Source organism: Schistocerca piceifrons, chromosome 2 (genome assembly GCF_021461385.2).
Source record: "Schistocerca piceifrons isolate TAMUIC-IGC-003096 chromosome 2, iqSchPice1.1, whole genome shotgun sequence".
NCBI lineage: Eukaryota > Metazoa > Arthropoda > Insecta > Orthoptera > Acrididae > Schistocerca > Schistocerca piceifrons.
The window spans coordinates 311,426,310-311,441,523 of record NC_060139.1 but is presented as its reverse complement, the minus strand read 5'-3'; the positions used below and the strand labels follow the sequence as shown (position 1 = coordinate 311,441,523).

The window sequence follows — 15,214 nt, the reverse complement described above, 5'->3', positions numbered from 1 at the left end:
ACCATCCAATTTGTGGTGCACTGTTTTCTCCAACCACATTTCCTCCACCAATGTGTGAATTCTCTCTCTCTCTCTCTCTCTCTCTCTCTATATATATATATATATATGTTGTTGTTGTTGTGGTCTTCAGTCCTGAGACTGGTTTGATGCAGCTCTCCATGCTACTCTATCCTGTGCAAGCTTCTTCATCTCCCAGTACCTACTGCAACCTACATCCTTCTGAATCTGCTTGGTGTATTCATCTCTTGGTCTCCCTCTACGATTTTTACCCTCCACGCTGCCCTCCAATACTAAATTGGTGATCCCTTGATGCCTCAGAACATGTCCTACCAACCGATCCCTTCTTCTGGTCAAGTTGTGCCACAAACTTCTCTTCTCCCCAATCCTATTCAATACTTCCTCATTAGTTATGTGATCTACCCATCTAATCTTCAGCATTCTTCTATAGCACCACATTTCGAAAGCTTCTATTCTCTTCTTGTCCAAACTATTTATCGTCCATGTTTCACTTCCATACATGGCTACACTCCATACGAATACTTTCAGAAATGACTTCCTGACACTTAAATCAATACTGGATGTTAACAAATTTCTCTTCTTCAGGAACGCTTTCCTTGCCATTGCCAGCCTACATTTTATATCCTCTCTACTTCGACCATCATCAGTTATTTTGCTCCCCAAATAGCAAAACTCCTTAACTACTTTAAGTGCCTCATTTCCTAATCTAATTCCCTCAGCATCACCCGACTTAATTAGACTACATTCCATTATCCTTGTTTTGCTTTTGTTGACGTTCATCTTATATCCTCCTTTCAAGACACTGTCCATTCCATTCAACTGCTCTTCCAAGTCCTTTGCTGTCTCTGACAGAATTACAATGTCATCGGCGAACCTCAAAGTTTTTATTTCTTCTCCATGAATTTTAATACCTACCCCGAATTTTTCTTTTGTTTCCTTTACTGCTTGCTCAATATACAGATTGAACAACATCGGGGAGAGGCTACAACCCTGTCTTACTCCCTTCCCAACCACTGCTTCCCTTTCATGTCCTTCGACTCTTATAACTGCCATCTGGTTTCTGTACAAATTGTAAATAGCCTTTCGCTCCCTGTATTTTACCCCTGCCACCTTTAGAATTTGAAAGAGAGTATTCCAGTCAACATTGTCAAAAGCTTTCTCTAAGTCTACAAATGCTAGAAACGTAGGTTTGCCTTTCCTTAATCTTTCTTCTAAGATAAGTCGTAAGGTCAGTATTGCCTCACGTGTTCCAGTGTTTCTACGGAATCCAAACTGATCTTCCCCGAGGTTGGCTTCTACTAGTTTTTCCATTCGTCTGTAGAGAATTCGTGTTAGTATTTTGCAGCTGTGACTTATTAAGCTGATAGTTCGGTAATTTTCACATCTGTCAACACCTGCTTTCTTTGGGATTGGAATTATTATATTCTTCTTGAAGTCTGAGGGTATTTCGCCTGTTTCATACATCTTGCTCACCAGATGGTAGAATTTTGTCAGGACTGGCTCTCCCACGGCCGTCAGTAGTTCCAATGGAATATTGTCTACTCCGGGGGCCTTGTTTTGACTCAGGTCTTTCAGTGCTCTGTCAAACTCTTCACGCAGTATCGTATCTCCCATTTCATCTTCATCTACATCCTCTTCCATTTCCATAATATTGTCCTCAAGTACATCGCCCTTGTATAGACCCTCTATATACTCCTTCCACCTCTCTGCTTTCCCTTCTTTGCTTAGAACTGGGTTTCCATCCGAGCTCTTGATATTCATACAAGTCGTTCTCTTATCTCCAAAGGTCTCTTTAATTTTCCTGTAGGCAGTATCTATCTTACCCCTAGTGAGACAAGCCTCTACATCCTTACATTTGTCCTCTAGCCATCCCTGCTTAGCCATTTTGCACTTCCTGTCGATCTCATTTTTGAGACGTTTGTATTCCTTTTTGCCTGTTTCACTTACTGCATTTTTATATTTTCTCCTTTCATCAATTAAATTCAATATTTCTTCTGTTACCCAAGGATTTCTACTAGCCCTCATCTTTTTACCTACTTGATCCTCTGCTGCCCTCACTACTTCATCCCTCAAAGCTACCCATTCTTCTTCTACTGTATTTATTTCCCTCATTCCTGTCAATTGCTCCCTTATGCTCTCCCTGAATCTCTGTACAACCTCTGGTTCTTTTAGTTTATCCAGGTCCCATCTCCTTAAATTCCCACCTTTTTGCAGTTTCTTCAGTTTTAATCTACAGGTCATAACCAATAGATTGTGGTCAGAGTCCACATCTGCCCCTGGAAATGTCTTACAATTTAAAACCTGGTTCCTAAATCTCTGTCTTACCATTATATAATCTATCTGATACCTTTTAGTATCTCCAGGGTTCTTCCATGTATACAACCTTCTTTCATGATTCTTAAACCAAGTGTTAGTTATGATTATGTTGTGCTCTGTGCAAAATTCTACCAGCCGGCTTCCTCTTTCATTTCTGTCCCCCAATCCATATTCACCTACTATGTTTCCTTCTCTCCCTTTTCCTACACTCGAATTCCAGTCACCCATGACTATTAAATTTTCGTCTCCCTTCACAATCTGAATAATTTCTTTTATTTCATCATACATTTCTTCAATTTCTTCGTCATCTGCAGAGCTAGTTGGCATATAAACTTGTACTACTGTAGTAGGTGTGGGCTTCGTATCTATCTTGGCCACAATAATGCGTTCACTGTGCTGTTTGTAGTAGCTTACCCGCATTCCTATTTTCCTATTCATTATTAAACCTACTCCTGCATTACCCCTATTTGATTTTGTGTTTATAACCCTGTAGTCACCTGACCAGAAGTCTTGTTCCTCCTGCCACCGAACTTCACTAATTCCCACTATATCTAACTTCAACCTATCCATTTCCCTTTTTAAATTTTCTAACCTACCTGCCCGATTAAGGGATCTGACATTCCACGCTCCGATCCGTAGAACGCCAGTTTTCTTTCTCCTGATAACGACATCCTCTTGAGTAGTCCCCGCCCGGAGATCCGAATGGGGGACTATTTTACCTCCGGAATATTTTACCCAAGAGGACGCCATCATCATGTAATCATACAGTAAAGCTGCATGCCCTCGGGAAAAATTACGGCTGTAGTTTCCCCTTGCTTTCAGCCGTTCTCAGTACCAGCACAGCAAGGCCGTTTTGGTTATTGTTACAAGGCCAGATCAGTCAATCATCCAGACTGTTGCCCTTGCAACTACTGAAAAGGCTGCTGCCCCTCTTCAGGAACCACACGTTTGTCTGGCCTCTCAACAGATACCCCTCCGTTGTGGTTGCACCTACGGTACGGCTATCTGTATCGCTGAGGCACGCAAGCCTCCCCACCAACGGCAAGGTCCATGGTTCATGGGGGGGATATATATATATATATATTTTCTGTGTGGATGCACAAACAGTGCCCGAACTCTTACGGGAATTGGCAAAAAGCTGCGAGTAATGGGTATAATGGGCAAGAGCACTATGAATATAGTGCGGGACAATAAGCTGAGAATGTGGGCCTCACGGGAGGCATGCCAGAGATAAGTCCCTGCAGTCGCACTATCCTCCGTGTCCTCGGTGGCTCAGATGGATAGAGCATCTGCCATGTAAGCAGGAGATCCCGGGTTTGAGCCCCGGTTGGGGAACATATTTTCAACTGTCCCCATTGACGTATATCAATGCCTGTATGCAGCTAAGGGTATTCATTTCATTGCAAATTCTCTCTCTCTCCCCTCCCCCCCCCCCCTCCCTCTTCCTTTTTCCATCTCACTTTCTTCTCTCTCCCCTCCCTTTCTCTCTTGTTGTGTTGCCATGAACTCATCTGTTCAAAGATCTGCCTCTTCCCTGCTACTGCCTTCTTGTGTCCTTCCCTAACCTATCTCAACTTCCATCAGCTCAGGCAATTGCTTTCAATAACTGAGTGTCAAGAATTAGTTTTGCTGTGGCCCGCGGGATGTGCTTTTGGGTGTCTGAGTGTGAATGTGTGTACTTTTGCTAGAAATGAGCTAGTGCTTGAAAGCTAGTGTGAATTGTTTCCTGTTACATTTTTTTGTGCTCCACGCATCAATCCACTAGGTAAGTCACTGCCTTTTTCTCTGTTTTATGTTTTATTAAATTAATTGATGGTAAAACTTAAATATTGATTATATATATCTTACAAGATGATATACATACATAAAACAACACCTTTTAGAATGCTGTATACTGACCTCAAGATAAGCAGAAATAGTCATAAATATCTGTTCTCCATATGAGGTCACCCTATTCAGCAGAGGAGAATTGTGTAGAGAGCTGTCCCATGCTGCTTCAAACCTGAACATGGAACGGTCATCTCCAGGAATTTCCACATATTCTCCAGGGAAGAGGCCCAAAGACAGCACGGAGTTATCATTATCTTCCTCTTCCGGTTCAGGTGTATTTCTTATCCGACCTGTGTACAGAACAGTGGACTTAACACCATTAAAAATTGACACCAAATCAACACATTTATACTGATATTTGTTCTCATTTTCAGGTATTCCACACACACACACACACACACACACACACACACACACACACACACACACACACACACACACACACACCTGCCAGAAGGAACAGTTTTGGCATTTACCTGAACAATGCATGTAAACAGGAAAATTAAAAATTAAGTCATGGGACCAAATCGGCATCTGAAGCTGATGACTCCCGGATACACGAGACAGATAACTATAAGTATTATATGTTCTGTATTCCACAACACAATCCATGAAATGCACTTCAAATCCACAACACACATATTGTTTCTCATACAAATACTGCTGAGAAAGATTTCTGCAAATTATCCTATTGAAAAGAAGTGACATTGGCAAAATACAATAAACCTCAGCAATCAGATCCCCACTGTTTATAAGACAAACTATCTTCAGGAGTAGTTAATAACAGCAAGACATCATCATCATCATCATCATCATCATCATCAAATAACCATAAACTGAATCAATGAAGGTAGTATGCATTACATAAAGAAATATAAGACAAAATTATACCTACGCCCAAAGTCAGAAAGTTATGAAGCTGGAAATGAACTGCTGAGGTTCTTGTTATTGTGTGCTAAAGCACAAATTGTCAGGCTGTCCCAATGACAGTCATCTGCTTAGCTATATTAATCTGGCTTCTCCAGTACTTACCAACTACTAATAAACATGTTCCATGCACTTCCTGTGGAGAACATATTAAGACACTACTTGTGGAGATGTGGTTCATGAACCAACTTATTACACACAAGACCATGGGCATCACCACCAGGAGGGCACAGGGAAGGAGGGGGTGGTGTCGATGCATGCCACCCCCTCATATTTTTTGAGAAGCAATTTTAATTTGTTGAGTCTTAGTTGACAAAAAATGACACCACTGAATGAATATATCCAAGCTAAACTAATTACACGTACTAAAAGTTCATATACAGTAAGAATTAATGGTTAGCAGGATTTACTAATGTGCCAGTAAATCGAATTCACTTATATTATTCACTATAAAGACAGAACTACAAGTTTTAATGAAATAAGTTGGTTCGAAAATGAGTGATGAAGGACTAGCATATGTAAGCATGAATCTGCTTGGTCTTGCTGCAAGTTCAAAGGGGGGAGGGGGGGGGGGGCAGGGTGGACAAGAGGCAAGAACCATCAAATGCCATGCAACAGTCCAGTGTTGGCATAATAATAATGCTATAGATAGCACGTGTCAAGAGGCATTGCTATAAAGAGAGTTCAAGTCAATTAATATATAAACACTATTGGCCATTAAAATTGCTACACTACGAAGATGATGTGCTACAGACGCGAAATTTAACCGACAGGAAGAAGATGCTGTGGTATGCAAATGATTAGCTTTTCAGAGCATTCACACAAGGTTGGCGCTGGTGGCGACACCTACAATGTGCTGACATGAGGAAAGTTTCCAACTGATTTCTCATACACGAACAGCAGTTGACCGGTGTTCCCTCGTGAAATGTTGTAGTGATGCCTTGTGTAAGGAAGGGAAATGCGTACCATCAAATTTCCGACTTTGATAAAGGTCGGATTGTAGCCTATTGTGATTGCGGTTTATCGTATCACAACATTGCTGCTCGCGTTGGTCGAGATCCAACGACTGTTAGCAGAATATGGAATCGGTGGGTTCAGGAGGGTAATACGGAACGCTGTGCTGGATACCAACGGCCTCGTATAACTAGCAGTCGAGATGACCGGCATTTTAATCTGCATTACTATAATGGATCGTGTAGCCATGTCTCGATCCCTGAGTCAACAGATAGGGATGTTTGCAAGACAACAATCATCTGCACAAACAGTTCGATGACGTTTGCAGCAGCATGGAGTATCAGCTCGGAGACCATGGCTGCGGTTACCTTTGACGCCGCATCAGAGACATGATCGCCTGTGATGGTGTACTCAACGACGAACCTGGGTGCACGAATGGCAAAATGTCATTTTTTTGGATGAATCCAGGTTCTCTCTACAGCATCATGATGGTCACATCCATATTTGGCGACATCGCGGTGGATGCACATTGGAAGCGTGTATTCGTCATCGCCATACTGACGTACCAGCAGGTGTGATGGTATGGGGTGCCATTGGTTACATGTCTCGGTCTCCTTTTGTTCACATAGACAGCACTTGGAACAGTGGACGTTACATTTCAGATGTGTGGCTCTACCCTTCATTCGATCTCTGCGAAACCCTACATTTCAGCAGGATAATGCACGACCGCATGTTGCAGGTCCTGTACGGGCCTTTCTGGATACAGAAAATATTCGACTGCTGCTCTGGCCAGCACATTCTCCAAATCTCTCACCAACTGAAAACATCTGGTCAATGGTGACCGAGCAACTGGCTCGTCACAATACTCCAGTCACTACTCTTGATGAACTGTGGTATCGTGTTAAAGCTGCATGGGCAGCTGTACCTGTACACGTCATCCCCAAGTTCTGTTTGACTCAATGCCTAGGCGCACACACACAATGTAGTAGAACACTTAGTCCATAGGAAATTATCAGGTTTTTTTTTAACTGCTCTAAATATAGCCTAAATTCTTCCCTACATTAGGGGCTTACAATAAACTAGCAATTTAGCCAATATGGCTTCATCTGCATCACTCAGGAAAAGAAACCTATGCAATGTGAATTTTTGGATGATATTCTTGTACAGTAATAAATTTCCAGTATTCTACATGTCTGAGAAGTATAAGCCTGTACTTTAAACTACCAAATACATTGATTTGTTTTTGCTGGCAGATTATTTTTATTTTCTTAAACCAGTTTTAATAATCATATTAATAGAGTATTTAACAAATGGTCTTCATGTGTTACCTTTACATTTCAAGTGTTGCTGAAATATATGGTACGAGGCATCCAGAACGCTACAAAGTGGTTCCAGATCCTAATTTCTTCAACTTGTTTTCAAGGGATGTCCCATTCAGACCCTCTTGAGATCTATGCCCTCTCTACTGCCTCCCCCCCCCCCCCCCCCCCCAATTCCCAATCATTTAGTGCTGGTGACACCCATGCACAAGACAGTACATAAAACTGCGTCTACATTGACAGATTTATTTTCAATGGAAAAATCCTTGGCTTATCTGCGCTCATAAAGGAAACATCTCTTACCATTTTTTTCCAAGTATACTGAACTAATTATATTTTTCAGTTGTGTTGTTGACTCATTCTACTACCACAGCTAGGGACCAAAGACTCATGCACGTTGCGACTGTGGCACCAAATCAAAATTTTGTACACTACAATTAAGACATATGCTGCTATTATTATAATAATATATATTATATATTGTATATATTATAATAATAATTATTGTTGTTGTTATTATTTAGGGAAAAAGATCAGTTACTTATTATAGTAGTAAGAGTGGGAAAATGCCTGGATAGCAACTCATAGTATAATATTAAAGGTGACATGGAAGAAATAGAGCAGCAACAGCAGACACTAATGTGGGATTTGTGGAGATTTTGCAGAGGCATGTCCTGTCCTGCATTAACATAGCTGTCAGCCATGTCAACAATGAGCTGAGAGGATTCTTTTGACTGAACCCAAGTCTCATATATGTGCTGCACCTGTTGTAGCAATTGAGAGGTGAGAATGTAAAAATTGTGGCCTGCAGCTGGTTAAAAGAGAGAAGGACAGATCATCTGAGAAGCCTGCAGAACATGTACAGTTATTGCTGGAGACTGAAGGGAACATTCACATGAAGGGAACATGTTTCAGGTTAGAGTCAGGTTATAGACAGAGAGTATCGAATAAAATTATAACACAACAGGACCATAATACATGTAACAGTTTCCACAAAAGTAAAATTAGTTTGTTTTATCAGAAGATTAGGGGACTGAAAAACAAGATAGAGGAGCTTTTTATAGCTCTAGAAAATGTGGAAATTTCTGAAGTGACAGATGTTATCAGCATCTAATTCATTATTAGTACACCAAACAGCTTTCTCTGATGTGGAAAACTGGTTAAAGGCTTGTAGTTTTTCTTGTGCCCACTCTGCTTTCGAAATGTAGGACTGGTAACTGGCCATTTTCTGTGTCTAGAGTGTATTTTTGTAAGAGCTGCCAACTTTCACAGTTTTTCCTGTTTAGTAGCCACCCTGGTCTTGGTATCATGCTTTCTTTGTGCTGTTGTTGTTCTATCATTGTGTGTGCTTGTTTTGTGTGGTGTTTTATTGTGTTGTTGTTTGTAACTATGTATGCGTTGTGTTTATAGACCGTATTTGTTATTTAATTTTCTTTGCATAATTTTATGGCTATGTTATTATTGAACCCATTGTTTGTTGTTATTTGTATGTAGATGTCTAACTGTTTCTGTTAGATTTCTGTGCTAAATGGTACTGTGTTGAGTGTCTAAGCACATATCAGATGTTTCACTGACTGTGGGTGATTTGAGGTCTGATGTACGATTGTATCAGTGTTGCAGGTTCACAGTAAAATCACAGCTATCAGTAAAATCAAAGCTATCCTGTTTTCTTTTTTAATGGTTGTATCTAAGAAGTTTATTAGGCTTTTTAATGGTTGCATCTATTGAGTTTATTTGGTTGTTTGTTTTCATTGTGAATATTATCTTTTTGTGTATTGTGTTTATATTTTCATGGAACCAGTCAATTTTTGCTGATGATTCATCAATAAAACAAAGGACATCAACCACATATCTATATATGGATGATATTGATCCAGAACATAAGTGGGAAAGGCGGCGGGTGTGCCAACAGCATAGATGCCTGCATAGTCGATGCGGCTGACAAATTTGTGATAGCAACTGTAAGAGCCTGCTGCTGCTTGATGAGAAATTGGGCACTGCCACTGTGGTCACGAGAACTGATGAAACAGAAAACAGACTGAGCACGTGGAAGTGAACAGTAGACTCATTGCCAGTTGTGTTGTAATGCTAGACACAAACAATAGTGTGAGCACAGAGAACAAAAGTTTATGTGGTGTTAACCTACAGTTGCCATGTAGGCACCTCTTCAAGGAGTTAGTCCTTAACTACACCATCACAACACATATTCGCTAATGAAATTCATCATAAATAATCCATCACAATTTGAGAAGAATAGTGATGACCATGTCTATGAACCTAAGGGAAAAATAACCTTTATTACCCATTATTAAAGCTGTCAGTGGCTCAAAAAGGAGTTCATTATGTGGCAACATGATAAAATATCTGGCAGGTAGCAAAATAGGTTTTAAATCTAACCTAAAATCATTTTTCCTGTACATCTCCTTCTATTCTACACACAAATTTTTATATTAAAAACTGGTATTCTGATAAAAACTAGTTTTTAAGTGTAGCTGCATGATGACGACTGACAAATATGTCCATTAATGTTAATACTGACTTTTTTACACACACACACACACACACACACACACATTTGGCCGGCAAGTTTAAATATCAAACCTCCTTGCAGTGTCTCATGAAGTGAGAGCATGTGACACTGCAGATAGTGATCCATCCGCCAGATGGGGACGTTAAGCTTGGCGCCCCCCTTGGTGCTATTCATAAGGACTGGCTATGTGTTGGCACCGTGTTTCACTTTCTCCCTTCTTTCATCATCATCCAACAAAACCATTACACACACACACACACACACACACACACACACACAAAAAAAAATATGTACATGAAGTATTACAAATAGTGTGTAATGGGGCATGTTGTTAAATAATAAAAATAAAATCATTTTGTTCATAATGGAAAGAAAACTGGCACTTTCTGTCAACACTGAGAGTCAGATGAAAGACATGATGAGCAGTATTTATTTGGGCTGACTTCAGCCATACATTACAAAAATGAAACTGAAAATATCTTCTGAAATAACAGAGAAATAGACTTAGTGTCTTCTAAAAGGGATACTCTGCAAATCCTGTAAAGTGACTTGTTCCACATCATATCGATAAAATAACAATTTAAAAGATCTGTGGACCAAGTAACTAACTGACTAACAACAAGAAAACATCACATTAGTGCAATGGTTAAGGCACTGACCTCGTGTTAACTAACAGGTGTGAGGGGGGGGGGAGTTCAAATCTACAACCAGCAATCCAAATTGAAGCTTCTGATGGGTAACCTGAATCGATTACAGCAAGTGTTGGGATGGTTCCTTTACAAAATCACACTATATGTTTTGTTTTCCATAGATATCCTATCTGTGTCTGTGCTCTGTCTGTAATGAGTGTATAACTGGCAGGATGCAAAACCCAAAACTTCATCCCTTCCCCTTATGAAAAAATGAACTTTCAAACAACACACAACATTCATGGAAATTCCAGGGTGGAACTCTACCTAACATAAAGGAAAGGCAACCACTCACCAATAACTTACTGATTTGTGCCACTTGGAAACATTCAGCAGATTATAGTATTTACTTTAGCTTTCAAGCTCTTGCTCTTTCTTTATCAAAAGTACAGACATTCAAATTCACACACAAAATCACACAGACGTCCAAATACTCACTCCTACAGCTACAGTTTAGACTCAAACTTCTAAACAACTTAGGAGATAATTTAAAAATTAATTTTCATGTCCATTGTCTTTTCCATGTACATACAGTCCTTGCTTATTTCTTTGAGATACTAAAATTTTGTTAAAAAAAGCATAGAATTTCTTAAAAGTCTATCAAAAGCTCTGTCTAATTGATACTTCACAACAAATTAAGACATTGTGCAAAAACAGAAGTTGAATCATGAGCCTCATTTTTCTCTCATCAGCTGTGCTATACAGGCCCACTTTAGTTTTTCAGTCACCAATAAACTGCCGCCCTACTTTCCAATCTCCAGTGTTCGCAAAAGAAAAAAGCACAGTTTTGGTTTGTATCTCAGACCAGCTTACAGTATCAAATTAAAATGAAGTTGCATTGCAAAATGCAGATTAATTCTACGATTAACTTTTAGTAATTACTTGAACACTTTTTTTTTTTTTTTTTAATTTCTGCATAATTTGTAGCAAACTAATAATGTATCGATTCAACTTCAAGTCTGACAGTACTTTGTCTATGATATGATCCTTACCATTGAATGTTATCATGCTTGTATACATTCAGTTCTGACTTCCTCCATGACTCTACACATAGTTATTGCTTCATTTTACATGTCGTGACTGTGGATCTAATTACTGTCCATTTCGGGGATAAATGCAGTGACAAACATCCTTCAATACCATTCTCAATATGGGCATGTGAGTCGTTATTCCTCTGTGTTAAGAAGCAAAGTATAGAGCTGTCTATAACTTTTAGTTTTTGAAAATTGTAAGGTCTAGTAAGCCCCACTGCATCTGGCAGTATAACAATACCCTGTGGGATCTCTTTGCAGAAATAAAATTGAATGTTTCCTTCAAATAAATATTTTCCGTCATCTCTAATCGTGTAAACCACTCAAGTATCATTTGACTTTAAATGTTACCTGAAATGACCACTTACAAATAGTGAATTACAGTATTGAAATATAAGACTTAACCAGAAAGCGATTTTCTACAGATTGTTAAAGAGAAGAAAACATCCACTGGGCTACTGCATACAGTAGTTATTCTGCTTAAAACATTCACCACTGGGACTGAAGCGCTTGTAGGACCATTGCATCAATCTCTCTATTCTCCCATCATAGTACTTTGTTGTCAAGGGTAAGAACCAGTCTGTGGCATATGTCCATATCTTGTCACTGCTGTGCAAGGGCATACCCAGCAAGGGACAGGGGAGAGCAGCTATTTAATCACCAAGATCCTATCAAATAGCTTATTGTAATCTGTGCGTACTATTAATTAAAAACCCCCAGCCTGTTTTCCTGGCTATGTGTGGATGTGAATTTCAGGAACTACTGTAGGGATTTTGATACGGCTTTTACAAATAGACTGGTTCAAGAGGAAGACGTCTACACATATTTTACTACCACTATGCGGACATGTTTCCAGCCAGAGATAACTGCAGAACAATCTATGCTGCTTCCATGTGTTTGGCTTTGTGTTGAGGTTCCATATTCTTTGGTACCCAACTATCATACAATTTCTGGAACAAAAAGAGCTTGGACTGATAAGGCAGTGAATAAGGAGGTTATCTGAAGAAATGGTGATGAAAGGAAAACACAGAACACACTGACTATTTGAAGGGACAGGATAATATGGCATGTGTTGTAATAGAGGAAGCTGTAGAGGGTAAAAACTGTGGGGGAAGACAGACATTGGGATGAAATTAACAAATAATTGAGGATGGCACGTGCAAGTGCTACTCTGAGATAAAGAGGTGAATTAATGGTGAGGCACATCAAACCAGTTGGAAGAAAGATGAGGGTGGGGTGGGGTGGGGGTGGGGTGAGAGAGAGAGAGAGAGAGAGAGAGAGAGAGAGAGAGAGAGAGAGAGAGAGAGAGCTTTGTGTCATTTTTTAAAGAAGTCTTGCTGTATTTGCTCAGCTCTGTAACCATAAAGCATACCAAACCAAGGCCCACTGAAAACATACATTTCTTCAGGGCCAAATAAGAGCCCACTGGTCTGAAAACACTATATCAGTTTTATCTCAACGGCAAATGTGCAAGTAGCAGCAAGATGAAGTAACCTTTAAAATGCAAGAAAAATAAATAGGAGATAATACATTTGGCAATGGTTCTTACAAGCAAATAACATAAAGTTCCAGGCACAAGTCAATTATGTTGGAATTTTCAAACAATTCTCGAGGTGATAACAAATTTCAGGGTTCACTGTAACACCACAAAAATTAGATCTGCTATTTCAGCAAGCATGCACGATAAACATTAAATATCTAATAACATTACTGAAGCTTCAATAAATAAACTGCAGAAATCAGATTGTAGGTATCTAATGCAACAGCTAAATTAATTTTTTGTTAATCTTGTAATTGAAGTGTTATGCAATTCTCATAGATGATCTGCTGTGTAATATTTTGCAAGCTTCCTATTTATCTTCAACGAACAATATTTCAATTTGTAATTAAATAGTTAACTGCAGAAGATAAAAATGTTAGCCTTACAAACATTAATATTCCAAAGTGTAATAAGACAGGGAAAATGAAGTACGGCAAAATAATATCAGCACTAATGGTCAAGTGTTGTCACTTTAAAAATATGGTGTTAATGAGCTGTGTGCAGATGGGAAAGTTGGGTGCAAGACACTGAAATGCCTGATGTACTTGTGATGAAAAAGACATTGTGGTCATAGTTGTTGTTAGCCATTCTGTAACTTGGCATGGACTGAACCTGCAATGAGCATAGGTAACTGCTCATTTGTCTGAGGGGAGGTACAACCTGACAGAGATAGATATGCAAACGAGTGGAGGTACACTGACAACTGCAAGGCTGAGAGTGTGAATTGCAACTTCATCAAACTAACAATTCTGGTAATGCACTGTCTCTGAACTGTTTGCAGGACAGTAATTAGATTTTCATTGTAAATTTGGGTACTCGTTTCGAAGGGTAATAGATGATGTCAGTTTACAAAACTAAAACTTGTATTCAAGCAGAGTTATTTACTGATTTCAACAAATAATTGCTCTGCACTGGTGAATTATTTTGACATTACGAACTCCTAGAAAAGCATGCAAGATACAATAGTAAAAGTTATGAAATTGGTTAAGACATTTTGCACTGAGCAGTCAATTAGGGGGGACTGTAACTGCATCATTGCACTGTTGCTGCTCATTATTGAAATATTTGACTTCACATTTATTATATGTGTGTGATTGTGAATGATATTAGGCTGTGATGACGTGAGTGCATGAGTGAATGAGTCCTGTTTCATTATTGTTGTCAATTCTGTTTCTTGGAACAGGTGTGCAAATCCAAGTGAAATCAACAATGTAGTTTAGATATGCAGCAATGTGACCAGTGTTGACATTTAAATTAGGTGTGTTGTGCATCCTTGTCATTAAAAGTTTTAATTGCACTATCACGGGTAAGTTGGTATTGTTTTTGTAAGGTATAAGTTTACATATACGAGAGTTGGAACTTTAATAGTGCCAACTATTTATTTACAGCTCATACAAAATAGATATGTGTTTCAAAGTTTTACTGACCTTCAAGGTAGTCACCAGCATTGTGTACAACCTGTTGCCAGTGATGTGGAAGTCATAGGATACTCAACAGTGCCAGTTGTGTTGACAGTTCAAGCAGCGTGTTCTATTGCCTGACGAATTTGTAGCAGTTCTGAAGCAAATGCCGCGAAGTGTTTCCTTCGGTTTATAAATCAAGTTGAAGTGATGAGGGCTTAAGTCAGGGGAGTGCACTAGGTGGTATAGCACTTAGCAGCCCCATCAGTCAAACAAATCAGTAACAGCTTGCACTGTACATGCTTGAGAATTGTCCTGGAAAATGATGGTCAGGTCCTGTCTCTATGCTGTTCATTTTTGGAACACAACCTATGACCAGCTTAGAGACAGAAGTGATGACGCTTTCTGCAGGACCTGACCATCATTTTGCAGGACAATGCTCAAGCACATAAAGTGCAGGCTGTTACTGATATGCTTGACTGATGGGGCTGCTAAGTGCTATACCACCTACTGCACTTCCCTGACTTAAGCCCTCATAAGTTCAACTCGATTTATAAACTGAAGGAAACACTTCATGGTATTTGCTTCAGAACTGCTACAAAATTCGTCAGGCGATAACCGTGCTGCTCGAACTGTAAACACAATGACACGGCTAAGAGT

At 39.5% G+C, this 15,214-nt stretch overlaps 1 protein-coding gene and 1 non-coding gene across 2 annotated transcripts in view; one reads left to right on the top strand and one right to left on the bottom strand.

Annotated features, from left to right (window-relative positions):
• The window catches only part of LOC124777969 (kinesin-like protein unc-104), a 348,239-nt gene that overhangs the window by 36,116 nt on the left and 296,909 nt on the right, over window positions 1–15,214 (bottom strand). Inside the window, exon 28 of the mRNA XM_047253531.1 lies at window positions 4,234–4,454. Coding sequence (XP_047109487.1) covers window positions 4,234–4,454 — 221 coding nt within the window. The remainder of the gene's footprint in view (window positions 1–4,233; window positions 4,455–15,214) is intronic.
• On the top strand, window positions 3,596–3,669 carry Trnat-ugu. The gene has a single exon. It is a non-coding gene; the product is annotated as a tRNA-Thr (tRNA).